The sequence below is a fragment of the Mucor mucedo genome (genome assembly GCF_025094135.1).
Source record: "Mucor mucedo strain NRRL 3635 chromosome Unknown EV154scaffold_37, whole genome shotgun sequence".
Lineage (NCBI taxonomy): Eukaryota > Fungi > Mucoromycota > Mucoromycetes > Mucorales > Mucoraceae > Mucor > Mucor mucedo.
This window is the reverse complement of record NW_026252321.1, coordinates 198525-223071: the sequence shown is the minus strand read 5'-3', so window position 1 is coordinate 223071 and position 24547 is coordinate 198525. Positions and strand designations below refer to the sequence as shown.

The window sequence follows — 24547 nt, the reverse complement described above, 5'->3', positions numbered from 1 at the left end:
CCTGAGTATTTTGTACCCCTGAAAAATGCTTAAATCAAGCATGATCAATTTGTCCTTCAATGCAAATATAGGTTTTGCGGTAAAATTGTACGGTACTTAATTTATTAATAAATTGATTCATCTTTAGTCAAAGATAAGCCAAGTATTATCTACCAGAAAACCATTTATTATGCCACTGATAAAATTTAGCCTCTTTTTTTTCCTGAATGTAAATATGTTTTGTGAACCATTGGCTATGGTTCGTGCAGTGAGAGATTTCCCATTGTACGCATGTAACACCTCCGCTAATGCATGAGTATCTTTTCATGCCACATAAGTCCCTTAGCCTTGTCTTTATTAAAAAATAAAGATGATGCACCGTCATAAATAAAAAGGAATTGTCTCGTCAAGTGTTGTGTCAACAGAAGACAACTGTTTCGTGAGTAAAAATAATAATGTCTTAATGCGATATTATCCAATCACGTCTCGCCATGTTTGGTTTTCTTTTGTTTGTTAAACTCAGCAGTGCCTTAAATAAACTATTTTTACACGAATTCATTTTTATTTCTCTTAATCATCTTATACCTTCATTTTCAAATTTCAAACATGGTAAGTAGAATAAAACCTTGAACTCGTGTGTATTGTTACTTAGCCAGAGCTATTTTAGGCTTCTACTCCTACTCTCCGTCAAAAAAACGAGCTTTACAAGAATAGATCAGCAAAAGGCCTAGTTGGTGCCAAGGCTTCAGAGGTACGAAAAAAAAAAAAAAAAAAAAAAAAAAAGAACTAAGCATACCCAAATAAAGGAATGAAACTAACACTCAACTTTTCTTTCTAGAAAACTAAGGTTGTAGTCAAGACACAATATCCTTACTGGGCTATGGGCTTGATTGCATTTGCCTTGTTTGGTGGTGGTAAGTACATTGGAAATACATGTAAGAAAAACACGAAATATTCAACATCACTTTTCAATTAGCTCTTATCCAAATTCTTGATCTCTTCTTTTAAAAACCTTGTTCACACGCAATCCAACTTTTCTTTTTATCATATGCATAATAAACCATTTTTATATCACCCATTATATATATATTTTTTTGGGTTACTCCAAATACCATTTTAGATCTTGAATGGTTCGGCCATCCACATTAAGAGAAAGAAAGAGAAAGAAATAACAAGATGGAAAGTGGCACTTTTTATAAAGAGGCAAAGGCACTTAAGTATTCGTCAAACTTTATCTTACCTAAAGTAGACAAAAATGTGGCCTAGTCTGGCTGTCACAAGAGTTGAAAATATCAGTACACGCCATTGTAATATTGCGGTGGCGAAGTCGATGAACCTTAATCAGCTGTAGCTATAGTAAAAAAAAAAAAAAAAAAAAAAAAAAGAGTAAAAAAGCCATATCTACAAATGTAAATTTGTATTCAGCCAGATTCTCCATGGAGACGAGATGGTTTAACCATGGATACATTATTTAGGAATGACATAAATAACGGCCGTATTCTTGTTTTAATGACTAAACCGAGAAGAACGAATGAAAAGCTGTGGGTGTAACCTTAATTGTATCACCAAGGGAAAAATTGCTGAAACCGAATATATAAATGCAAAGCAAATTTTAATTTCTTTTGGTTTTTTCTTATTATCTTTTAAAATTTTAGAACGCGATGGCAGTTATTCAATGGGTTTATTCTTCCGGTCAATCATGGCTCAGTCTCGATAAGCAAGCACAATCACAGATTGAAAAGCTTTGGAGTATGGACCAAGCCAATTGGATTCTAAGCGACGCCTTTTCTGGACCTGTCTATGTTGATACCAATCAAATGCTTCTCATGTACGAAGGTTATTCTTATACCATTGCTCGTCGCCAAGTCCACATGTCGGATCCTTGATTTATTTTCCAAATCTTTGTTTTCATATACCAATATCTATATATGTTATACACACTTTTTTATAGTTGTACACATTCGCCACTTTTCTCCCTTTCTCTATCTTATAAATACCATGTCATAATAAAAAACATCTTTGTCTAAAAAAATCACAACCTTAAGTCTTTGCGCAACCTATAGTAAAGTCGTACAGTGTATTTTATTTTTGCTGCGTCCATTAAATTCCAACTGATCTTTTATTTGCTACATGTGGAACAAGTTGTGGCGCATGCATATTGCATATTCCATTCATCTGTAAGAAATCATGTATTCCCCTATTTTTTCTCTTCTATCCTTTTGCGTAAGATGACCTTACTTTGATTACTCTTTTCTTTCAGATGATTACAGCTGATTTTGTCATTCGATGAATGTACACTTTTCTAATTATTACATAATACATGCTCCATTAATAATGAACTTATCGTCTTACTAATACGATTTGTTGGGATCAGCTTTCTTTTTGTCTTTTCTGTATCACCATGTCTTGGCTTGTTGCTACGACAAGACATATATGGTAAGGGAAAATCCGATTACGCTAAAGGATTTATCCGCTTCTTTTGTGTGTCGTACATTACGCTGGGACTCCGAATAAACAAACAAAGCAAACAAAAAAAAAAAATATCTGTGTGCCCTTTTTCGTCTTTAAAAATTACACGCGTCATGAATCGCTCATTAACACGCTCGTCATTTCTAGCCATACCATTCACATCCTATTTTACAAAAAGTGCACCGGGTGAGGCAACAAGAGTCATGTCTACCATGACTCCTAATGAACCAGGAAGTTTAGGAAGTATTGTTGTCAATGTTGCGGAGAAGTTGGGCATAGGAGAGTACGTAAACAAAACGTTTAGGCTTAACGTTTTCCGTATATTCTAACTCTTACCCTTTAGGCTGGCTACGGGCGGTCTTCAATTAGCTGTAATTGGTGGTAAATTGAATTAGGATATACCTTACGGAACAGAATCCTATAGAGAATAAATGTAAATAACAAGTTTTAATTTGATAGGTGCGGTTGCGGGATTTAGATACTTTGGCGGATATGTCTTTGAATTTGTTAAAAAGAAGACGATTGTTACTGCAGACTTTGATAGTAGAGATGAATCCTACAGGTAAACTACATGTTACATGTTTATTTCTGTCAAATCACTCATTATATTTTATTATGCATACACGAAAAGTTGGATTTTGAACTGGCTTAGTGAGCAACCTTACAGTAAAAACACATCCCGCTTCTCGGTCTCCACTAGTATTCTTCGGGCTGGACAGAGATTACCGGGCGAAGGTTTAGACGCTATGTTGCCTCCTGTTTATTTCTTACCTGCTCCAGGTATCATCCTACACATTGATTTTTGATTTCTACAGTCAATTAACTCCTAATCGAAAGGCATGCATTTCTTCACTTATAAGAATAGGTTAGTTTGGTTATCCCGAGAGCGTCCCGGTACATCTTCTCCAGCTGCAGCCGTAACAAATTCCAGCGCTTTACTTGAACGTATTCAAATTAGTACCTTTGGACAATCCAGAGAACTCTTACAAAGCCTCGTTTTTGAAGCGCAAAAACAGTTTATAGATCGTGATAAAAGTCGAACCGTAGTATTTGCGGCGGACCAATACGGTGCTTGGAGAAGAACACGATCCAGACCCAAGAGACCTTTATCAACCATTGTCATCCCAACTAATGTCAAGAGAAAATTGGTAGATGATGCTCAAGATTTCTTTCGATCAGAACAGTGGTACAGTGACAGAGGTATTCCTTACCGTAGAGGGTATCTGTTGTATGGAACCCCAGGTTCAGGCAAAACCAGTTTTGTTTATTCTTTAGCTGTGAGTATCATATGCGTCGCATAATCAATGATAAAAGAATTAACAATTTCCCCGCCCATTCATCACAGGGTGAGCTTGGTTTGAACATCTATGTCGTCAACTTGAGTAATAAGAGTCTGACTGATGATACATTAAGCGAGCTAGTATCAGATACACCCAGCAGGTATCATGCGATCAAATTTCACGAGCTGCAGCCTTCTTTGTATTAAACTATAGTGTATTTTATTTCTCACAGATGTATCTTGTTGTTGGAAGATATTGATGCAGCTTTTAACCAAAGAGTTAAGGGTGATACAACTAGTGCCAACAACATTACGTTTTCTGGCCTACTCAATGCGATTGATGGTGTTGCAGCACAAGAGGGCCGTATTCTTTGCATGACCACAAAGTACATAGAATCAAGGCACATATGCCATCATGGTACTAACCTATGATTTAGTCATATTGATAGGTTGGACGATGCTCTTATTCGCCCCGGTCGTATAGACGTTCGAGTTCATTTTGGAAATGCAACAAAGAGACAAGCACAAGAGTTATTTCACAAATTTTACCCAGGTTTACCTGTAAAGTCGGAATTACCTTCCATGTTTGCAAGTAAGATACCAGAGGAGACTTTCAGTATGGCCCATTTACAAGGTTTCTTGATGGGTCATAAACAACAGCCGGAAAGCGCAGTACAATTAGTAGATGACTGGATTGTTTCCCACCAAAATGGAAAAGCGGATGATTCAACCGAGGATAAATTCTCAATGACCACATCTCAGGATCTATTACAATAATTATATGTGCAAATATCGCCAAATAAAAAAAAGTGTGAATTCATGGGTCGGTATAAGTATCAAAGCGAATAAGTGTACAACGATTTTCTGTATGTCTGAAAGCTAATAATGGTTGGAATGTACTTATGTGTGAGTGAGTTTGGTAGGTGAATTTACAAGTTAATCTTTGGTAATTCTCCCATCTTCATCTTCCCAAAACTTATTTACATAATCTCTTCCTACGGATCTAACAATATCATCAATTCTTTGGGAAAAAATGATATAAGACTGCAGATCCGATTTAGTAAACCCTAATCAAACATCGTATTTTTATATTTTCGACTTAAGCAATACTTTTGTAGACATGCAATTCTTGTCTTCATAATAATTTAATGGGTTTAAACTGCGTTACTGACAAAAATCACTATACATCCATCAGATACTGCTTTGCAAACGATACAATAGTTTTTGGAATCGTGATGTGATGACTGCGAAGAATATGTTTGCTATTTCTCGGTTCATAAGGGATGTCTAAGGACGGTCAAATGTCTTTAAAGCCTTAACGCCACCTCTAATGTGGCTCTTCGCCTCAATTTAGTGAGGTGGAGGCTTAAAGATTTTACAAGTAAAATTTTATTAGCTTATCAAACTGTTGGAAAACTAATCTCTTAGTCTAAATTTTTATTCACTTTGTCCGAAAAAGGTAAATCCGTGTTTGAGAGTAACTTTTAAATTTGAATCAACTCGAAAGGACCTGATAAGTATTATGTTTATTAAGTGGGATATATGATATGGGATGAACTATACTTACCTCTTTCTTTTTTCTTTAAGTTTCTCTCGTGTCTTTTCCAACTCCCTAACAAACAGACACATAATATATTGAATTAATTTGAATTGACTACAAAAATATAGAAGACTTACAATCGAAATTTATCAATAATAATGTCTTGTTGCTTATTGTATTCGGAAAACATTATCTCTCGCTTCTTGGATTTTCTAATGATCTTTGCTTTCTTCCTGTCTAAAAGTGCCTTTTGCTGGTTTAAGTCCCTAACTTTGACCCCAATCTCTGTAAGACTTTTATCATGTGCCCTATTTAAATTTTTGTCAGTTTATATTTCCTGGTAGAGATACAATACATGTATAAATTATAATAAAATAAAATAAAAACGTACTCGACAACATGTTGCAACAATCTACTGGATCGCGAAGTTCGACGTTTATGTGCTTTGATTTCAGACACCAGTTGCTTGTTAGTCACTTTGGCTTCCTTTAATAATTTCTTGTATTCGCTTTGCTTTGCTTTGAAAAGTTCAACAACTTTCTTTAAATCCGTGTTATCTAACTTGGGACTTGATTCAGTTGAGATATATAACGTGTGAACATTCAGCTTGGTTGTATAACGGAGACAAAGTGGACATTTCTGAGATAATTCAAGCCAAGTATTACAACTGTACTTTATAAGTAAAAGAAGTAAATCAACTCATTGCCGAACCATTAGCTTACCAAGATCCGTGATAAGTATGTCCACAAGGGAGAAATACAGGTGTATGTTTTGGCGAATCTAATGGGTCGGAACAGATTGAACAATAAGCTTTCATATCTGTACTTGTTTAGATGTATGTGAAATAGATAGAGAGAGAAAGAGAAATGGAAAAATAAGCTGAAGCAAAAAAAGGTCACGTCGTTTGATATCTCGTGTAACTGATGCCAAAGCAAACAGCATGAATTAAATTACGGGCGGGGTTTAGAGCAGTGAGCTCACAGACTACTTTCATAAATAGTGTATAACCTTTGAGGAGGAACGTAAGTACACTCTACCTGTCCATAAGTCCCTTGTAAATAGAAACCGTAAATAACGCGGCGATATGGAGTTTAGGGGAATCTCGTGCAGCCAGAGTAGCCTCCACGACAGTTATACTGATCATTTTCAGTGCCAATTATTATTATTAGTAATGGAAACTTTAGCCTTTGTTCAAACCCGATTGTTAAAATAGACTATTAGAACAAAAGACAGCTTTATTAAGTACATAATGATTATAAAGCAACACTTGCTAGCAACAACAAAATGAGGGATATCATTTTAGTAAAGATATTCAAGTTGTATATCTAATTCTTACTTCTCTTATGAGCGTGTACTAGTTGCTTTATTAGCTATGAAGTCTTTATTATCGTTCAAAAGCTTGATCTGGTATGTCAGATGTAGAGCATCACGATCCTTTGCGCTGAGGCTCGCTTCAGCAATTTCAATTTTTCTATAAAAGGAAATGTCATTACAACCTTGATTTTACATGGATGGTCTTAAAACACCTACTTTTTACATATTTCTGTTTTAACCTCCTGCACATCCAAAGCTTCTTGTAAATTCGCTAACTCACTAATAATAATAAAAGTTGTTTTAATTAGCGGAATCAAACCAAGCTTATAGTTATTGTGAATACTAACTTATTTAAAGCAGCTATCTCGGTCTCTCGTTTCTTGATACGTAACAACCATTCCTTTTCATTCTGCTTTACATTAATCTTTAGTTTTTCTACTTTTTCACTCAAAACTTTGGTTTGATTGGCTTGCATTTTCTTAATAGCAAAGTTTTTTCTTTGGTACATTTATATTAATATAATCATTCGTCTTACGGCACTGCAATATGATATATTTACCGCTCAAATTCTTCCGCTCGTTCGCCGAGTTGGGTCTCTCTTCTTTGTGCCGTTTCTGCATCCAATTCAGCGTTATACTTTGCTACTGTCAACTCTTTCACTTGTTTTTGTTGAACACAGACTTTAGCCATCAAGTATTTATTTGCAAATCGTGATTCCTTCAACGCATGCTTGGCTTCTATGTCTTCTGCTGCTTCAAACGCAGTGTTGGAGTTTAAAAATATATCTTTCACATGTGTTTTTATTGATGGGAGGTTACAGAGAGGGCACTTTTTAAAAATATCAACGCAAGTGGTAATACTAACAGAAAATATTTTAGTGAAAAAAAATGATAAATAAGCAGATTTTTTTCTACCACAGTCGGTGGAAAGTATGTCCACAGCGGAGGACTGCGGCTTTATCGTCTGTTCCTTCCAAAGAATCTGTACAGATTGTGCAAATGTAATCCATATTTTATTGTTTATAATATTTAAGATGTATAAGGTACCACAAAATCAGAAACCTCATCTTTAAATACAACAAAATATGGCAAGCCACAGTTGGTCTCTTTATACTATTGTGTAACTCATGCAGATTTCTACGACAATAGAAGCTTCTAATAGAGTTTTTTTAATTCTGACAGACGCATCTCTAAACACTTTTCGACAATATGGTAAAGTATGATAAAAATAGCAGACAAAGACGATTCAAAGAAAATGATATGAAAGAGTTTGCAAAGTAACATAAATGCTTAATGGGAGCAAGTGAAAGAGCCTTTGGCTCATTGATTCCAGGTTACATAGGGTAAATATGAAACTCAAAACAGCCAATATAGAGAAGATTGATAAAAATCGATATTTGATGTCCGTAAGACAACAAATTCAATCAAATATAAGATCATCATTTGTTTAATACATTAATTGTTCTGGTATTTGTATAATATCGAATCGTTTATTATGAAGGTCTGTATACTAATAAAGACCTTGACATAGTGATTATACACGCAAAGGACAAACCAGCCTTACAGACATATTAAGGTATAAAAATCCCAAAAAACAAAAGTGATGAAATGTAAAACGCATTTATCAAAGTGGACAATGAGTCATCATCTAATAATCTATTCCCTCCATACTAATTTATACAATGAAGTTGTCTTTGTTTGTCTTTTTATCGATTTTGTTCGGATTATTACATATTTATAGATTTTTATTATTATTTGCTTAAAAAATTAGTAAAAAAAGTAGATAGAAAAGAGTTATATATCATTGTTCTGGTGACCATGCCAATCTAAACGGGCCTGATCCTTGGCATTTCCCTCTTTCTGGTTGTTTTCTTTCATTTGCCGAATCAAGTCTAGGAGTGCGAATTTTTCATTTATCAAAGCCGTCTTTTCTTGTGCAATCTGAGAGTATGCTTGTGTAGCACACATATATTGATGATTTAATGAGGCTATATCGTTAAAAAATAAATAGAGAATATTTTTAGAGGCTATTTTTTGGTAAAGTTACATTCACAGGTTATATTACCATAATTATTGCCACTTACAATTGCACTATTTATGCATTGTACATGATGGTCTGTAAAAAATGATAATTGTTTTCTTAGATTTTCGGTCTGTCTCGCCAGATCCCTGTAAGAAATAGCTAAATTAAAAAGAGGCAAACAGGTAAATGGGGAACTTGATACAAACGATTTGCAACTGCTGAGCTCTGCTTCCTTAAATAGGTACTTGTCCCACATCTCACTGTCCTTTCTTTTCAGTTCATTTTCCTTTTCTTTGGCTGTTTCGACTTGATAGCTGAGATTTTTTGCACTGTTAACAAGGTCACGATCCAGCTGTTTTATAAGTTCTTCCTGTTGTATAATTTTCTTTTGAGCGGTTTCCAATTCGAGCTCCAATCTTTTTTTATTGTCACTTAGTCTCCTGATCGCCGTCATTTTTTTTAGTAAATTATGTCTGTACTAAAAGTGTTATTATTTTTTTTAGTAACACTTACCATTGAAGTTCTTCTTCTTTCACTAAATCCCTTGCAATCTTCTTATACGCATCAATTCTTCTCTCCAAGTAAATATTGGCTGCTCTGCTTATCTTCAAGTCTTCGGCAGCCTTCTTAAAATATACCCTATATTTGGCAGCAGCGTTCTTCCAGTCAGAATCATTGCGTGGACCATCTTCTTCGCTAGAGAAGTATAGAGTCTTGATGTCTTCTGTTTTTGTGTGCATTTTACAGAAAGGGCACTTCTTTTGCTGTTCAATCCAAGCTCCAACACTGTAAAAAGATTTAGAACTTTTTAAAAATTGTGTATGGTGTTTGGGCATATTACCAGTCATTATGAAATATGTGCCTGCAAGGAAGAGTCACAGGATATTGATCGGGTGAATCCAATGAATCTGTGCAAATAGAACAAATGTAGACCATATTTTTTGTGTTTATATATATATAAAAAAAAAGATATAAAAAATATGAAGAACAGAATAAAAAAATGAAAGTTACCCCAAGCCTTTTTATAATTTGGTGGTAAAAGGCGTTACTGTGGCGTTTATCAAGTTTATCCAATTAAAAAAGTTATGATTCATAATATACAAACAATAACAAAATGCAAACTCATCAAGCTTTTATGTAACCTTATCGGAGGTAATGATATGGTATTTTCGTTGCCTGATGAACCCCAACTATTTTTATAAAGCTTTGGAACCATGTAAGTGACATCATGTGCGTGGGGATTGTAGTACTAATTTGAGTATTTGGTTTTATTAAAACTGTTGAACACATCATCATCAGAATCCTATCAAAATTACTGGATAAATGTGAGTCAGTATTTGGATAAAATTAATTTTTAGACACAAAATACTAGTCATGTCAGGTAGAAAGAACTAATCAACCCAGTAATTTTTTTTAGTTTGATTGCCTGCTTGCAACATTTCGCGAAGGTAAGATTTAGTCACCATCTCAAGATATTATTAATTTATTACAGTTCCCATTATAGTAAAAGAATCAGAAAGTAGATTGTCATGGACAAATTATTGTTTTAACTAGCATGTAAAACTCTCCCCTTTCATTTTTTTCCGCTTAGAATTCCAGACTTAGCCCAGAATGGTCTGTTGTTTAGTTCTTGGACTTGAGCAGTCAGCATATTGTTATCTGCTTTTAATTGATCTCTTTCCTGCGTCATCAAATCTAAGCTTTCTTTGAGTTTTCTGGACGAGCGCTCATCGGTCAAGATTCTCTGATTTGAAAATGCTAACTGCGAGATATTTTCATTATTTTTCGCATAAGCTATAGTTATATCGCTATGGAAACATTATTTTCTATTTTAAATAGCATGGTTTAGTATACTTACTTATCTCTGGCACGCAATGTGCTATAAATAATGAATAGTTAGAAAACATAAAGTGGAACCCACATATAACAATGTCACGAACCTATTTAGATATTCAATTGTGTCATCCCTTCTTTTGATACGATCCTCTAGTTCGTTCTCCTTTTGTTTCAATGTTGCCAATAATTCATTCTCACGTAGTTTTGCTGATTTAATTTGTTGATTGAGATTTGTGTGCGTATCTTTGAGTTCCCTACAGTACGTCTATGAAGTTAGTATTTAAAATCTTCAGTGAATATGTTGATTGTACTTTTCAGTATTTGTCAAACGAGTAGTCAATTTGTAAATATCAACTTGAAAGTTTTGAGAAACTACTTTCGCTTTTTCGGCCTCATTTTTAGAAGTTTCAATGTCTCTCATTAACTGCCGGTTAGCCAATTTCGACGTTTTCAAATCTTCTTCTACTTTCTCTAGATCATGAAGATCCGATGTAGACCTATTCTGTCGGACAATGAAGGGAGAGGTTTGCATATATCTTTTCCTGTTTTCATTATCGCATATACTACATTCTCTTGACAAATCAATAAGTTTGGTCCCAAAACTACAGTATAAAAAAATAAGCGGTTAGTCAACCAGTTAATTAGGTATAAATATCTACCATTTTTTGTGGAAAGCATGGTCGCAAAGAGGAACAATAGGTCTCTCCTTAGCTGTATTTATGTAAAGATGGCATACTGAACATATTCTATCCATAATTTTTTTATGATTATTTTTTAAAAAGTAAATATGAAAAAAAAAAGAAAAAAAAGAAAGGAACTCATTCAATTTGGATCATCTTTTGATCATTTGCTGAAAACAGTGTAACAATACTCTGTACGAGGTTCCGGAATGAAAGTAGAGGTTGGGGTACATGTACAATTATACACAACGTCTTATTTGGGCATTTTATTTACGCTATATCTTTTGAAATGTAAATACATGCGTTTTGCCACTACTGGAAACTCGGCAAGGCTTTCTTGAACAAATTAATACAAATATTAATGACCAGCTGGGTCTAAATTACCGGATTGCTGTCGTACAAAACGTCGGCAGTAAATGCTGTAACTTTTTTGCATGAACTCTTTTAATTTTGGTGGTATACGGATGTTCTCACTTTTCACTGTTTTATTTCATACTCAAAAGTCTACACAGTATTTATTTCTAGAGACAAGCTACCTTTCAGCTTGATCCAGTATTTATATTCCAGGCAAACATTACTCACGGGAGAAGTACATACTGCAGTAGAAGATTTGAACTTGTCTTCTTTTACGCAGAAAAAAAGTTTATTTGTCATCGCACAATATTAAAGATTTGTTTAATAAATTGCTTTCTAAAATTATCGACCAATAGAGGGAGTAACTGCATTCCTATGCAAGTAGCTATAATGATGTGCTGAACAACGAAAGTGCTCAATACAAACGATTTATAACTGGTTAACTCGTTGACAAAGGTCAATAGTTCGCGTTCTTTTTTCTGTGCTGTGCCCACTTGATGATGCAATATTTTAATGAGTTCTGCCTGCTTTACATTTTTCTTTTGAGACGTCTCCAATTCCAATTCCAGCTTTTTTCTAACTTCACTGTGTCTCCTATTCCGTTCCTTTTAGCATCAATTTGTGATAAATACATACAGTTGATATATTACCCTTGTAGTTTTTCTTCTTTTGTCAATCTAGTTGCCACTATTTTGTAAACATCAACAATTGCCCCCAAATATCTATTTTCTTCTTTGTATTGTTTTATATCTTCTTCGGCCTCCTGGAGTTTCAATTTGGTATGAAGGATAATATTCTTCAAATCGAAACCACAGTTTGTAGCTGGCTCTCCCGACAAGAACAAAGACCGGACGTCACTTTTTTCTGTACTCTTTTGGCAGAACGGACATTTTCTCGCCATTTCAATCCATGTTCTGGCACTAAGACAAGATTAAGTAATTATGCACGGTAAAAAAGTAACTGACATTACCAAGATTTATGGAATGTGTGCCCGCAAGGAAGGAAAGCAGGTGTTTCGGTTATCACGTCTAGTGCATTGGTACATATGGAACAAATGTATTCCATGTTTAAAGAAATGAAGATAAAAAAAAACAATAAGAATTTCGGGAAGCGGCTTTCAAACGTCGCGTGAGAGATTGTGTCACTGTGGCGTTTTATAATTATAATTTGATTGTTCATCAAATCAAAACTTAAAAAATACAATTTATTATAATAAAGAGATATTAAGATTTGGATAACTAGTAAATATTTAAAAAGGTTTGGCATCAGCGTACTTTCGTTATTGACCCCGACCCGAGAATCCCAAATGGCCAAAGAATTTAGCTACAGCCGATTTTTTAGTTAGCCTTTGAATCTCACGACCTAAGGTAACAATCTTCGCTTGGTGAGCAATACACTGATTATTCAAGGTAGCATTCTTTTCCTTTAAAAGAATCAGCTCCCTATATTTTTTTTTGTTAATAAAAGAATGTGGCAACGATTTGGACAAAAGCCACTAACCTCTCTTTTGTTCTAATGCTGTTGTCTCTTCTCTTGACACGGGCCCGCTCTTCTTCTTCTCTTCTTTTTGTATCCGAATGCTCCCTTATAATAGCCGTTTTTATTATTATTTGCCTGTAGTATATAATAGTATTTTTACCTTTGAAGACTTTCGTATTTTTTATTCAAATTTTCGAGTTTTATAGCCTCTTTAGCTGCCAAGTTACGCGAATCATTTGCCATGTTCTTGTAAACTCTGATGTCACTCATGAACTGTCGGTTTGCTGATTCCAATACTTGAATGACTTCTCTGTTATCTTGCTTAAGGTGGAGGTTTCCAAGAGCTTGAAGATTGGTGTCTGATCTGCTATGTACCATAGGAGTATGGCTCCTCATATTCTTATATACTTTCCAATTTTGAGTGATACACTCGTTGCATCCTGTTAATGTATTCATGTAGTCATTTCCAAAACTATAATACGACTAATTAGTAGCTATCTAGTTGAGCAGCGATTAAAATATGAGTGTATACCAATTATTGTGAAAAATATGACCGCAATGAAGCGAAACACGTTCATCATCAGAACCTACAGAATGGTTGCATACCGGACAGTTACTACTCATATTTTATTGCACAGTAATAGATGCAAAAGAAGGATGAAGCAAAAACAAGATCTTATAAAGACATTAATTCAGAATAACAGAGCGGCTTAGATCTATCTTGTGTCGCTCAGGTGTGATCTTTTGTGTTACTCTATTAATTTATGCGCAAATCACTAGATGGCGCCACTTAAACATCATGTGAGAATTTATTCGTAAAGAAATGAGAAAAAATCTGTTTTTCTGTTGGCTTGATGCGTTTCTTGTAAGACTTGACCCACAGTAAAATCAGGATTGATGCTTGTTAAGTCTTTTATATCATTCTGAATCTCTTTCATATCATAATAGTCCACAGCAATTTTTTCAACAACTACATCTCTCTCCCTTTTTTTATCCGTGAGTGAAGTCACTTAAAAATTAGTATTATGCTACATTTACCTCTGAAGCAAAGCAATTCTATATTCCTTGTCTTTCAATATTTCCTGATATAGATCATCTTGTATATCAAATGAGTTCCGATGAAGACATGCTTGTCTATTTAGAGCGTGTTGGTGAAGAGATTCCTTACTATTTATTACACTTTGGTGTTGAGCTATTTCACTAGTTGACACAGAATCTCAGTTAGCAAATCTACAAACTACTGCTTAACATGATACAAACGACTTTTGTTTTCTTATTTGAGCTTCCAATGCTTCAATCGATTTGTCTTTTTGCGAAATAATTGCATTTTTCTCAGTAATACTCACAGCCAAGCTATATTTTGTTCTTTCCAAAGCCACTTTCTCGGATTTTAACTTTTCGCATTCTCTAAAGCACGTCATTAGTTTAGGAAAATGTTGCCAGTAACTTTTTTTTTTTTTTTTTACTCTTTCACATATTTCAGCTGGTGCTCAAATGGCGCCTTTCGGTTATTTTCAGACTCCAAGTACCTGTTAACGGCAAGGGCATCGCTAGCCTTTAGCTCAGCAGCCTTCAAGGTTTCTTTGGCTTTTACTAATTCTTCTTTTGCTTGTCTTAGGTTAATGGCAGCGGATTTCAAATTGTTTTGTAGACGTGATCTGTTCGCGGTTGACTGGTTGTTTTCGCTCGACAAGTAAAGAGAGTGAATGTTGTTCACTGTGGTATGTCTGTTGCATAAAGGACACTTTAAAGCGCTTCCTAACCATTCCCTTATACTAGAAAACAAGAAAGTTCGCGCGGTGAGTGAAACAGGACTTTTTGTTTCATGTTATTTTACGTACCACTTGTCATGAAAAGTATGTCCACAAGACGTAGAGACTGGTTTCTCTCCTGGTATCTCTATAAAATCAGTACAAATTGTACAGATATATCCCATTTTTTATGAGAAAGAGAAAGAGAAAAAAAAAAAGAGGGGAAAGAAAAATTAATCGCTTTTGTTAAATCATACAAACAAGAAAAGCCATCTTTTTTTTTTATTACAGATAATATAAACAGGCGAGTTGGCGCCTCCTTATATTCCATATATAGACGGCATCAGCATATAGTGTTATAGAACTTACTTCTTGGGCAAAAAGACTATCCGGAAAGCCGAATGGTGCTAAGCTATAACCAAAGAGACACTTCGTCGGTGTGGTTGTCTCAATCATGACAGAGTGTGTGTTCTTGAGGTAACAACTTTTAATTGAATATATATCAATATTTCATAGCTCCTTCCAACGTTAGTTAGCTACTACACCCTCCTCTACAATGGAAGAAGAGCAAAGACAATTTTATAAGTAAGCAGCATGGTATACTTTAACTTGGGGAAATTCTCTTTCACGAATTTCGCATGATATACAACTCCGCACCGAAAATATTCGACACTTTTCACAAAAATTTGAGTTCCTTTAGTCATGCATTTTTTTAAAACCAAAAACTTGTTAATAAAAGGTATCTCAAATTCTACCAAACTTGACAAAATAGCAATATATATATATATTTTGTAAAAAGAAACTTTTTTATTTACGTTAATAAGTGGTATTTGAGCCACGAGCTTTTTTTACTGCCCGGCATCTATCGGGCATACTTTCTACAAGCTTATGACACACTTCATCCCCCAACAACTTCCATTCCTGATGAAGTGCAACCTCCAATTCATTAAGATTTTGAAGCTGGGCTCTTCTTTTAGCAATCCTTTGTCCCAGGAGGCGCCAAAGGTTCTCAATCGGATTCAAATCGGGACTTTGAGCGGGCCATCGCTCAAAGCCTGCAATCCCAGCCTTCTCTTTCCACCACCTCGTATATCCTCCTGTATGGCATGGGGCACCGTCTTCTTGGAAAATAAAGTCATGACCATATTTCTCTGTCAATTGTTCAAGCCAAGGGAGAAAGTTTTGACTTAAACAATTGACATATTTTTCTTGATCGACAGACCCTTTTAGTGTCACCAAAGGGCCCAAACCGCCTGCCCAAAAACATCCCCATACCATCACTGATCCCTTACCAAATTTAAATGTTGGTAAAACAAATCTATCCATATACCTTTCACCCTTCTTTCTAATAACTCTCACACCACCGTCGTTGTGCCTGAGTGCGAATCGCGACTCATCGGACCAGATTACCTTCTTCCAGTCATCTAATGTCCAATTCATCTTGTCGTCGACCCATTCTCTTCGCGTTTTTTTATGTCTAAGACTCAAAAACGGTTTTTTGGAAGGTCTGCAAGAATAAAAACCGTTTTTGCGAAGTGCATTCCTCAATGTCGTCAGGCTGATTGGATCGGTAGCCTTCGCAAGATTTTGCATATGAACACTTAAAGGTTCAAAGGAGTCCCTTCGAACTAAAAGCGTCAGGTGATGCTCAGCTCTTGCTGTCAGCTTTGCTGGTCTTCCTGGACGAGGTTGGACAGTCGTGATCCCTTCAGTTCGATACTTTTTTATAATCGTAACAACGGTTGTTCTAGGAACGCCCAATTCTTTGCTGATTTGGGTACCTGTCCATTTGGCATGCTCTGCCAAACCGCAAATGACTCCACGATCGAAATCTGAAAGTTCCTTGCTTTTTCTAGAGACTTTGTTAGTAATGTCAGTAAGTGGCATGATAAATTGTGTAATAAAATATGAAAGAATCGTTGAACGAAGAAAGAGTAGGTTTATTTATTTTTTTGGCTCAAAACGGAAGTGTCGAATATTTTATGTGCGGAGTTGTATATAAGAAACATTTTCTGAAAAAAAGATTACATTTATTTCGAGACCAACTCTGGGATAAGCTTCGTTTAAACGTACGATAATTTTTGCTGTATCAAGAAGTGTAAGGATATTGGTTAAAGCAATCTAAACAGAAAAGACTTCATGTGCGAAACGATTTAAAAATCAAGTTTTTTATTTCATTTTTATTTAAATATTGTAGAGGTATATTTCAGTTACATATCGAAAAGTTATTCGATCTTAACTTTCTCTTCAGCAGGGGCTGGGTCAGCAGCACCGCTGGTAGGAAGACCAACTGCTACCTTGAATGAATCATAAACCAACCATTGGAGTGCAGTCAAAGTACCAATCATGAAAATACGAGGACCTAAACCAGTCCAAAGACCACGCAAACCCAACTTTTTGATAACTTCCATGGCGGAAGCTTGATGTTCACCAGCAACAGCCTTCTTTTGGTTGTTTAATTTAGACACCAGAACATCAGCAGGATGTGATACAACGGCACAGAACACACCAGCAATATAACCACCAGCAAAACTAACACCCAACTGTTGGACCTTGTTGTACTCACTTTTAGGTTTAGGCATAAATGTCTTGTAAAGTATCTCGACTGTCTTTTCAAATGACGCAAACTTTACCATGGTGTATGGGACCTATTTTTACGATTATTAGAAAAACTTCCAGCAGTCTTATTCCAGCATCATCTTTACCTGACGACACCAAAGAGGTACTAAACCCTTATAAAAACCGTTGATGCCTTCCGTTGCCATAATCTTCTTAAAACCTTCGCCAGTTGTCTTTGCAAAGGGAGGAATAGAAGTCTGCATTCTTACTTTGAGAGCTTCCATAGGGCAGAGCAATACATCAGCAAACAGTTCGGCGGAGGCAGATGCACCAAGATAAAGAATGGTACGGTGGTTGTGTGCTACATCCTCACCTACCAAGTTGGCATATTTGTACTTGAAGACCTCGTAGAGACCGTATTTTCCTGCTCCTTGAAGAGAGTAGCCAATAGCAGTAGGTCCAATACCGGTAAATACGCCACGGAAACCTTCTGCCTTAGTAATGGTCTTCCAACCGTCAAATACACCCTTATATAATCCAGGTTGTACCTGTACACACATATTCAGTAAACACTCACATACACAATCATAATCCTTTGTTTACCTGAGAACGGCATTTGACCAAATCCAATGGTGTCACGAGAGAATGAGTTGGACTAAAGAGATATAAATTTAGAATGACGCATTGTGATAAGAATAATTAAAATGAAAATTATCATCATACCCGCAAGCAAGAACACCACCAACAGTGCATGCTAAAAAGTAATTTGTGGAGTAGAGAGGGATAGCTTTAGTTTCAGACATTAGATTAGATATAGAAAGAGGTAAGGAAGAAAAGGGGTAAAAGCAAGCGTTATTTATAGGTCTCTTTTTTTTGTGTGAGTTTGCATGATCTCACAGGTCTAATTAACAACCCGAACTTGCGCGACTTCATTTAGCCTATCTATTATTAAATTATGATGTAGTTTCTTTTCACTAGCGTTTCTATAAAACGTATGAAATGTAAATATCTGCCGGTTCGCTTGTTTGTTCATGCGCTGACTTCAATGATATCATTTTTTTTTCTTTTTTTTTTTTTTTTTTTTATTCAAATTTAATTTATTATAAAAACTGAAATGTCGGACACCTTTGTGCACGTTTCAGCAGAATTGTTTTCTGGATATGACTCAAAATGTCCGTGAGCACCCTTAATGTTACATTTTGTATGGAGCCACAAAGTGGCTTTTAAAAAATGACTGTCTATCTTTTTTTTTGAAACTGAGTTGAATAAACTGTCATTCAAAGAAAGACAAAAAACAACTTTTTTTTTTCTTCACACTCTAGTCTTTGAATTTACTGACCTTTATTCTAATATGAACATTTCGGTTCCTATTGGTACAGAGGTTGACTCTGTCTCTTTCTCATTTTATGAGCCTAGTGAAATTAGAAAGATTTCCGTCAAACAAGTTGTGAATCCTGTTCTTTTTGACACTTTAGGTCACCCTACCAAAGGCGGTCTTTATGATCCCGCACTTGGTCCCTACCAAAAGTCCCAAATGTAAATTGCCTTGACATATACACGAGAAGAATTGTACTTACTCTATCATTTATTCGTAGTTGTGCAACATGTTCTCAAAACCATTTCAACTGTCCAGGTCATTTCGGTCATATTGAGGTTCCTATTCCTGCTTACAACCCCATGTTTTTTGACAACCTTTATGCTATCTTACGTTCCAAGTGTGTCTACTGTCACCATTTCCGTATTTCCAGAGCTGTGGTAATAATTATTTTTATTTTTGCATCATGGATATATCACAACAATATAAATAACAGTGATTTTCCTTAAAAATTACAGATGAAGAAACTTACAGCACAAATGAAATTGTTACAACACGGTTTGATTCGTGAATCGCAAGCATTGGATGAAGTCTATTTCAACGGCAAAAAAGGTGGCAAGAAGGACGAAGAGAACTTGGAGGATAAGATGGAAGAGACCAGTCTTATTTTAGCCAGTGCAGAGGAATATATTGAATATATCGACAATTTTGTAAAGACTTCTTTGGCCGATGAAGAAAGCCGTAAATACGCTGCAAAGGATTATAAGGTCACTGTCATTAATGATGTACGTAAAAAAGTGATGGGTGAATTCATGAAATTATGTGTCCACACCAAGAAATGTATGAACTGTCAAGGCATTTCTCCTCCTGTGCGTCGCGATGGTGCTGCAAAGTTATTTCAACTTGCTCTTTCAAAGAAGGAACAAGCTCAAATGGATCGTATGAGAGATAATATTGGCACTGTGAATGAAATTAAGGGTTTCAATTCAGGTGGTCAACGTTACATGACTCCTTATGAAGTCCGTGATCATATCCGTGAATTGTTTGAAAAGGAAGGCGAGGCTACTACTTTGCTTTATGGTGCTCGTGATCCTCGCACCCCTTCTTTCATCAAGAAGGCTTCTTATCATATGTTCTTTGTTGAAACACTTGCTGTTGCCCCCACCCGTTTCCGTCCTCCTTCTGTTATGGGTGATAAGATCTTTGAATCCCCTCAAAATGAACTTTTATCTGCCATCTTGAAGGGTAGTCATAGTGTTCGTGACTTCTCCGAGGAACTTCAAAAGATCGAAATCGAAGAAGGTGTCGATAAGACAAAGGTTGATCGTACCCGTAATATGTTTGTTGAATCTATCATCAACCTTCAACATGCTGTCAACTCCTTCATCGATTCTACTAAAAATCCCACACAAGTTGCCCAAGGTAAGACTGTACCTCCTGGTATCCGTCAAGCCTTGGAAAAGAAGGAAGGTTTATTCAGAAAGCATATGATGGGTAAGCGTGTCAATTACGCTGCTCGTTCCGTTATTTCTCCTGATCCATTCATTGAAACTTCTGAAATCGGTATTCCTCCCGTCTTTGCTACCAAGTTGACCTATCCTGAACCTGTCACTGCTCATAACATCAAGGAAATGAGACAAGCTGTTATTAACGGTCCCAACAAGTGGCCCGGTGCCACTCATGTTCAAAACGAAGATCAATCGATTGATGTTTTGGCTGATCTCAGTATTGAGTCCCGTATTGCTCTTGCTAACTCTCTTTTAGCTCCTCAATCTTCTCACACTGCTCAAACCGGTAACAACCCTTACCCCACCCGTACACAAACTATTAACAAGAAGGTCTTGAGACATCTCCGTAATGGTGATATGCTCTTATTGAATCGTCAACCTACTCTTCATAAGCCTTCCATTATGGCTCATAAAGCTCGTATTTTACCCGGAGAAAAGACCATTCGTATGCATTATGCAAACTGTAACACCTATAACGCTGATTTCGATGGTGATGAGATGAATATCCATTTCCCTCAAAACGAAATTGCTCGTGCTGAAGCTGCTTTGATTGCCAACACCGACAACCAATACTTGGTCCCTACCTCTGGTGATCCTCTTCGTGGTCTTATTCAAGATAGTGTTGATTCCGGTGTATGGATGACTGCTCGTGATACCTTCTTCACTAAGGATGAATATCATCAACTTTTATACGGTTCTCTTCGCCCCGAAATCGATAACACTGGTGGCGGTAAGATCCGAACTTTGCCTCCTACTATTTTCAAGCCTCAACCTCTGTGGACTGGTAAGCAAGTTGTTTCTACCATTCTCAAGAATTTGACTTGGGGTAAAGCTCAACTCAACATGACTTCCAAGTCCAAGGTTCCCCATCATTACTGGGGTCCCAACGCCGAAGACGAAGGAAAGGTTCTTTTTGTTGAAGGTGATTTGATGCACGGTATTTTAGATAAATCTCAATTCGGTGCTTCATCTTTCGGTTTGGTTCACAACGTTTATGAAATTTACGGCCCTGAATCTGCTGGTATGCTTTTGAGTATTTTATGTCGTCTTTTCATCAAATTTATCCAACATCATGGTTTCACTTGTCGTATGGATGATTTGATTTTGACCAAGGAGGGTAACAAATGGCGTCGTGATTTGCTTAACGGTGGTACCGAATTAGGTACTGAAGCCCATTTGGAGTTCCTCGGTTTAGCTGAAACTGCCAAGACTGCCACTAAGGATGATTTGGCTAAGGAATTCAGCCTTCGTATGAATGAAGTCATTCGTGATGATAACAAGCTTGCTGGTTTGGATAATGCCATGAAGGCCAAGGTCAACAAATTGACTTCTGCTATTAACTCTACTTGTTTGCCTAATGGTCTTGTTCGTCCTTTCCCCAAGAATGACATGCAAATGATGACTGTTTCCGGTGCCAAGGGTTCCAACGTCAATGCTAACCAAATTTCATGTTTATTGGGTCAACAAGAGTTGGAAGGTCGTCGTGTACCTTTGATGGTTTCAGGTAGATCTTTGCCTTCTTTCCGTCCCTTCGATACCTCTGCTCGTGCTGGTGGTTTCATTACCGGTCGTTTCTTGACTGGTATTCGTCCCCAAGAATACTATTTCCATTGTATGGCTGGTCGTGAAGGTTTGATTGATACCGCTGTCAAGACATCTCGTTCTGGTTACTTGCAACGTTGTTTGATTAAACATCTTGAAGGTTTGCGTGTCCATTATGATCACACTGTTCGTGATTCCGATGGTTCCGTTTTACAATTCCATTATGGTGAAGATTCCTTGGATGTTATCAAGGCTAAGCATATTAACCAATTCAGTTTCTCTGCCCATAACTTTGAAGCCCTTTCTCAAAAATATAACCCCAAGGCTGCTTTAGAATCCCTCGAGACCAAGAAGGGTGAAGATTACGCCAAGAAGGCCTTGAAGAAGCCCAACAAGTATGATCCTGCATTATCTGTTTATAACCCTGGTACTCATCTTGGTGTTGTTTCCGAGCGTTTCGCAATCGCCATGAAGGAATACATGGAAAAGAACCCTGATGACATGCCTTTCGAAAAGGACGGTGAAGTTCCCAAGAACACTGCTCGTTACGCTGGTTTGACCAAGAGCAAGTTCAAGGCTTTAATGAACCTTAAATATCTCCATAGTTTGGTTGAAGCTGGTGAGGCTGTTGGTCTCTTGGCTGCTCAATCTGTGGGTGAACCTTCTACTCAAATGACATTGAACACTTTCCATTTTGCTGGTTATGGTGCTGCTAACGTCACATTGGGTATCCCTCGTCTTCGTGAAATTATTATGACTGCTGCCAAGAAGATTAAGACACCTACCATGTTGTTACCTCTTCGTGCTGAAACCAGCGCCAAAAAGGCTTCTCAATTCTGTAAGTCTGCTGGTAAATTGACTTTAGCTCAACTTGTCGATGATGTTTCTGTCAATGAAAAGATCACCGCCAAGAGCGCTGAAACCAACTATTTGAGATCTAAGACTTACTCTATCCGTCTCAATCTCTTCAATGAGGACGAGTACAATGAAGAATATCGTGTTTCTGCCAAGAGAGTCAAGGAGGTTTTAGCTACTACTTTCTTGAAGGATTTGGAAGAATTGATTCGTAAGGATATCAAGGACACCAAGAAGGTCGAGGATATTGGAAAGGGTCACAAGATTTCTGAAGTGATGGATGATGATGCTAACGAGAACCTTGGTGACGCCGCTGCCAAGGACGGTTATGATTCTGACGCTGCCAATGATGGTGATGCCAAGGCTGCTCGTACATCTGCTCAAAATAAACAACAAGCTACTTATGAAGAAGATGATGAGGAAGTTGTTGCTGATGAGGTCGATAAATCTTTGGAGGACGAAGAAGCTGAATTCGAAGAATCTGTTTTGGCTGGTGAGGATGATGACGAGGATGCTCCTAAGAGAGTCTCTACCAGAAGTGGAACTGTTGAACAAAACGCTGTCGATAGAAGCAAATACTGTAAGAACTTTGTCTTTGATGATAACAATGGTTCTTGGTGTCAAATCGATTTGGTCTTCCCCTCTAATACCAAGAAGATCTTATTGGTTGGTTTAATCGAGGAGTCTTGTGCTCGTACTGTCGTTCATGAAATCAAGGGTATCCAAACCTGTTTCGAGTATGTCAACCCCACAGAAAACGATACCTCTAAGCGTCTTCAAACCGAGGGTGTCAACTTAAGAGGCATGTGGCCTTTCGCTGATTTAATTGATGTCAACTATATTGATACTAATGACATTGGTGCAATTTTAAACACATATGGTGTCGAAGCCGCCAGAAACGCCATTATCAAGGAAGTGGGTGCCGTCTTTGGTGTTTATGGTATTAAGGTTGATCGTCGTCATTTGACCGTGATTGCCGATTACATGACTTTCGAAGGTGGATACAAGCCTTTCTCCCGTATCGGTATTGGATCTAACGTCGCTCCTTTCCTCAAAATGAGTTTCGAGTCCACTTGTAAATTTTTGACTGAAGCAACTCTTCACGGTGATTATGATACTTTAGACTCTCCTTCATCACGTATTGTCGTCGGTCGTGTCGTCGAAGGTGGTACCGGTTCTTTCGATGTCCTCCAACCCCTTACCTCTGAAGCTTAAAAAACTTTCATTTTTAATTATTCATTCTCTCTATTTTTTTTATATAAATTCGCAATCTCACATTATTACACACAACTATAAACCATTCGAAAAAAAAATTGTTAATAAACCATGTATATCGCATTCCATAGACATATGCAATACAAAAAAAAAAACTCGTTTTAGTTATTTAACATCTGAATAAGGCATTTAAATTATTGCTTATGCAACGTTATCATCTTGACTCCCAAGGTTGTCAAATTGACCTAAATGGGCAAGATATGGCATTTATTGTTATGCATACTACGAATTTGGCATGATCACGAAATCGGTCGATATGATGTTGATGATTTAGTAATTCATGTTGTCGTCTACGAAAGCTAAGAGGATGGTCGTTTTTAATCAAAGCAACTTGTCATTTACCACGAGATTGTTTCAAGGATATATTACGAAGGTAATTTCTCACTGACAATGTCAGATAGAAGTACCCTTTCTTTGTCGATAATTTAGGAAATACTGAAAAAACATTTTTATACAACACCTTGCTTTCAAAGCACACTCTGGTAACGACATTGTTTGAAGGACATGTGCTGCTACTAGAGAAATTTTTGTGTAGTACAAAACGATAGCTTTGCAGTCGGAATAAGTCGACGTCACATTTTTTTCTATTTTTTAGTCCCTCAACCATTTGTAATTGTTAAACTTTTCTTGACCTTGTTAAATCTAGGGATCCGTATAAACACCACATTGAACTGCTTAGCTGGTAACCACAACATCTTTTTGAAGTCATATTTGAATCGGTGTCTAAGCGAAATGTCAATGTGTGGTCATGGTTAACCGAGTGGTGTTATTCTAAGCACTTGTGCGATAT

General features: G+C 36.6%; 11 protein-coding genes across 11 annotated transcripts; 4 read left to right on the top strand and 7 right to left on the bottom strand.

Moving 5' to 3' along the window:
• Positions 1-451: 451 nt before the first annotated feature.
• Positions 452-1167, top strand: EV154DRAFT_506271 (uncharacterized protein). Its single transcript, XM_051601269.1, has 4 exons — positions 452-588; positions 647-730; positions 818-893; positions 956-1167. Exons 1-4 carry the CDS (start codon positions 586-588, stop codon positions 985-987), a joined length of 195 nt encoding a protein of 64 aa, XP_051458508.1. The 5' UTR covers positions 452-585; the 3' UTR covers positions 988-1167.
• A 460-nt stretch (positions 1168-1627) lies between these two features.
• On the top strand, positions 1628-2017 carry EV154DRAFT_506270 (uncharacterized protein). Its single transcript, XM_051601268.1, has one exon. It carries the CDS (start codon positions 1641-1643, stop codon positions 1863-1865), a length of 225 nt encoding a protein of 74 aa, XP_051458507.1. The 5' UTR covers positions 1628-1640; the 3' UTR covers positions 1866-2017.
• Positions 2018-2455: 438 nt separating this feature from the next.
• Positions 2456-4627, top strand: EV154DRAFT_506268 (P-loop containing nucleoside triphosphate hydrolase protein). Its single transcript, XM_051601267.1, has 8 exons — positions 2456-2731; positions 2792-2829; positions 2908-3010; positions 3080-3228; positions 3286-3725; positions 3794-3888; positions 3961-4113; positions 4165-4627. Exons 1-8 carry the CDS (start codon positions 2562-2564, stop codon positions 4502-4504), a joined length of 1488 nt encoding a protein of 495 aa, XP_051458506.1. The 5' UTR covers positions 2456-2561; the 3' UTR covers positions 4505-4627.
• A 232-nt stretch (positions 4628-4859) lies between these two features.
• EV154DRAFT_506265 (uncharacterized protein) lies at positions 4860-6120 on the bottom strand. Its single transcript, XM_051601266.1, has 5 exons — positions 5990-6120; positions 5659-5934; positions 5405-5575; positions 5295-5339; positions 4860-5237 (listed from the first exon to the last, which is right to left on the bottom strand). Exons 1-5 carry the CDS (start codon positions 6082-6084, stop codon positions 5165-5167), a joined length of 660 nt encoding a protein of 219 aa, XP_051458505.1. The 5' UTR covers positions 6085-6120; the 3' UTR covers positions 4860-5164.
• A 488-nt stretch (positions 6121-6608) lies between these two features.
• Positions 6609-7590, bottom strand: EV154DRAFT_480698 (uncharacterized protein; the record flags this gene model as incomplete). The annotated part of the gene is made up of 5 exons (XM_051598345.1): positions 6609-6738; positions 6798-6860; positions 6929-7078; positions 7141-7440; positions 7496-7590. The coding sequence occupies 5 exons, from the start codon at positions 7588-7590 to the stop codon at positions 6609-6611; spliced, it is 738 nt and encodes a 245-aa protein (XP_051458504.1).
• An 894-nt stretch (positions 7591-8484) lies between these two features.
• Positions 8485-9815, bottom strand: EV154DRAFT_203598 (uncharacterized protein). Its single transcript, XM_051594355.1, has 5 exons — positions 9445-9815; positions 9117-9389; positions 8810-9043; positions 8665-8749; positions 8485-8568 (listed from the first exon to the last, which is right to left on the bottom strand). The coding sequence occupies exons 1-5, from the start codon at positions 9537-9539 to the stop codon at positions 8560-8562; spliced, it is 696 nt and encodes a 231-aa protein (XP_051458503.1). The 5' UTR covers positions 9540-9815; the 3' UTR covers positions 8485-8559.
• A 1882-nt stretch (positions 9816-11697) lies between these two features.
• On the bottom strand, positions 11698-12691 carry EV154DRAFT_506251 (uncharacterized protein). Its single transcript, XM_051601265.1, has 3 exons — positions 12444-12691; positions 12124-12393; positions 11698-12067 (listed from the first exon to the last, which is right to left on the bottom strand). The coding sequence occupies exons 1-3, from the start codon at positions 12650-12652 to the stop codon at positions 11770-11772; spliced, it is 777 nt and encodes a 258-aa protein (XP_051458502.1). The 5' UTR covers positions 12653-12691; the 3' UTR covers positions 11698-11769.
• Positions 12692-13625, bottom strand: EV154DRAFT_506250 (uncharacterized protein). The gene is made up of 4 exons (XM_051601264.1): positions 13485-13625; positions 13113-13424; positions 12974-13057; positions 12692-12915 (listed from the first exon to the last, which is right to left on the bottom strand). Exons 1-4 carry the CDS (start codon positions 13574-13576, stop codon positions 12753-12755), a joined length of 651 nt encoding a protein of 216 aa, XP_051458501.1. The 5' UTR covers positions 13577-13625; the 3' UTR covers positions 12692-12752.
• Positions 13626-13865: 240 nt separating this feature from the next.
• EV154DRAFT_203525 (uncharacterized protein) lies at positions 13866-15071 on the bottom strand. The gene is made up of 5 exons (XM_051594354.1): positions 14794-15071; positions 14482-14727; positions 14213-14359; positions 13991-14144; positions 13866-13936 (listed from the first exon to the last, which is right to left on the bottom strand). The coding sequence occupies exons 1-4, from the start codon at positions 14886-14888 to the stop codon at positions 14120-14122; spliced, it is 513 nt and encodes a 170-aa protein (XP_051458500.1). The 5' UTR covers positions 14889-15071; the 3' UTR covers positions 13866-13936; positions 13991-14119.
• A 1857-nt stretch (positions 15072-16928) lies between these two features.
• On the bottom strand, positions 16929-18015 carry EV154DRAFT_537706 (mitochondrial carrier domain-containing protein; the record flags this gene model as incomplete). The annotated part of the gene is made up of 3 exons (XM_051604230.1): positions 16929-17351; positions 17409-17810; positions 17986-18015. The coding sequence occupies 3 exons, from the start codon at positions 18013-18015 to the stop codon at positions 16929-16931; spliced, it is 855 nt and encodes a 284-aa protein (XP_051458499.1).
• A 561-nt stretch (positions 18016-18576) lies between these two features.
• EV154DRAFT_203488 (uncharacterized protein) lies at positions 18577-23849 on the top strand. The gene is made up of 3 exons (XM_051594353.1): positions 18577-18798; positions 18858-19017; positions 19096-23849. The coding sequence occupies exons 1-3, from the start codon at positions 18614-18616 to the stop codon at positions 23695-23697; spliced, it is 4947 nt and encodes a 1648-aa protein (XP_051458498.1). The 5' UTR covers positions 18577-18613; the 3' UTR covers positions 23698-23849.
• The last annotated feature ends 698 nt before the right edge of the window (positions 23850-24547 follow it).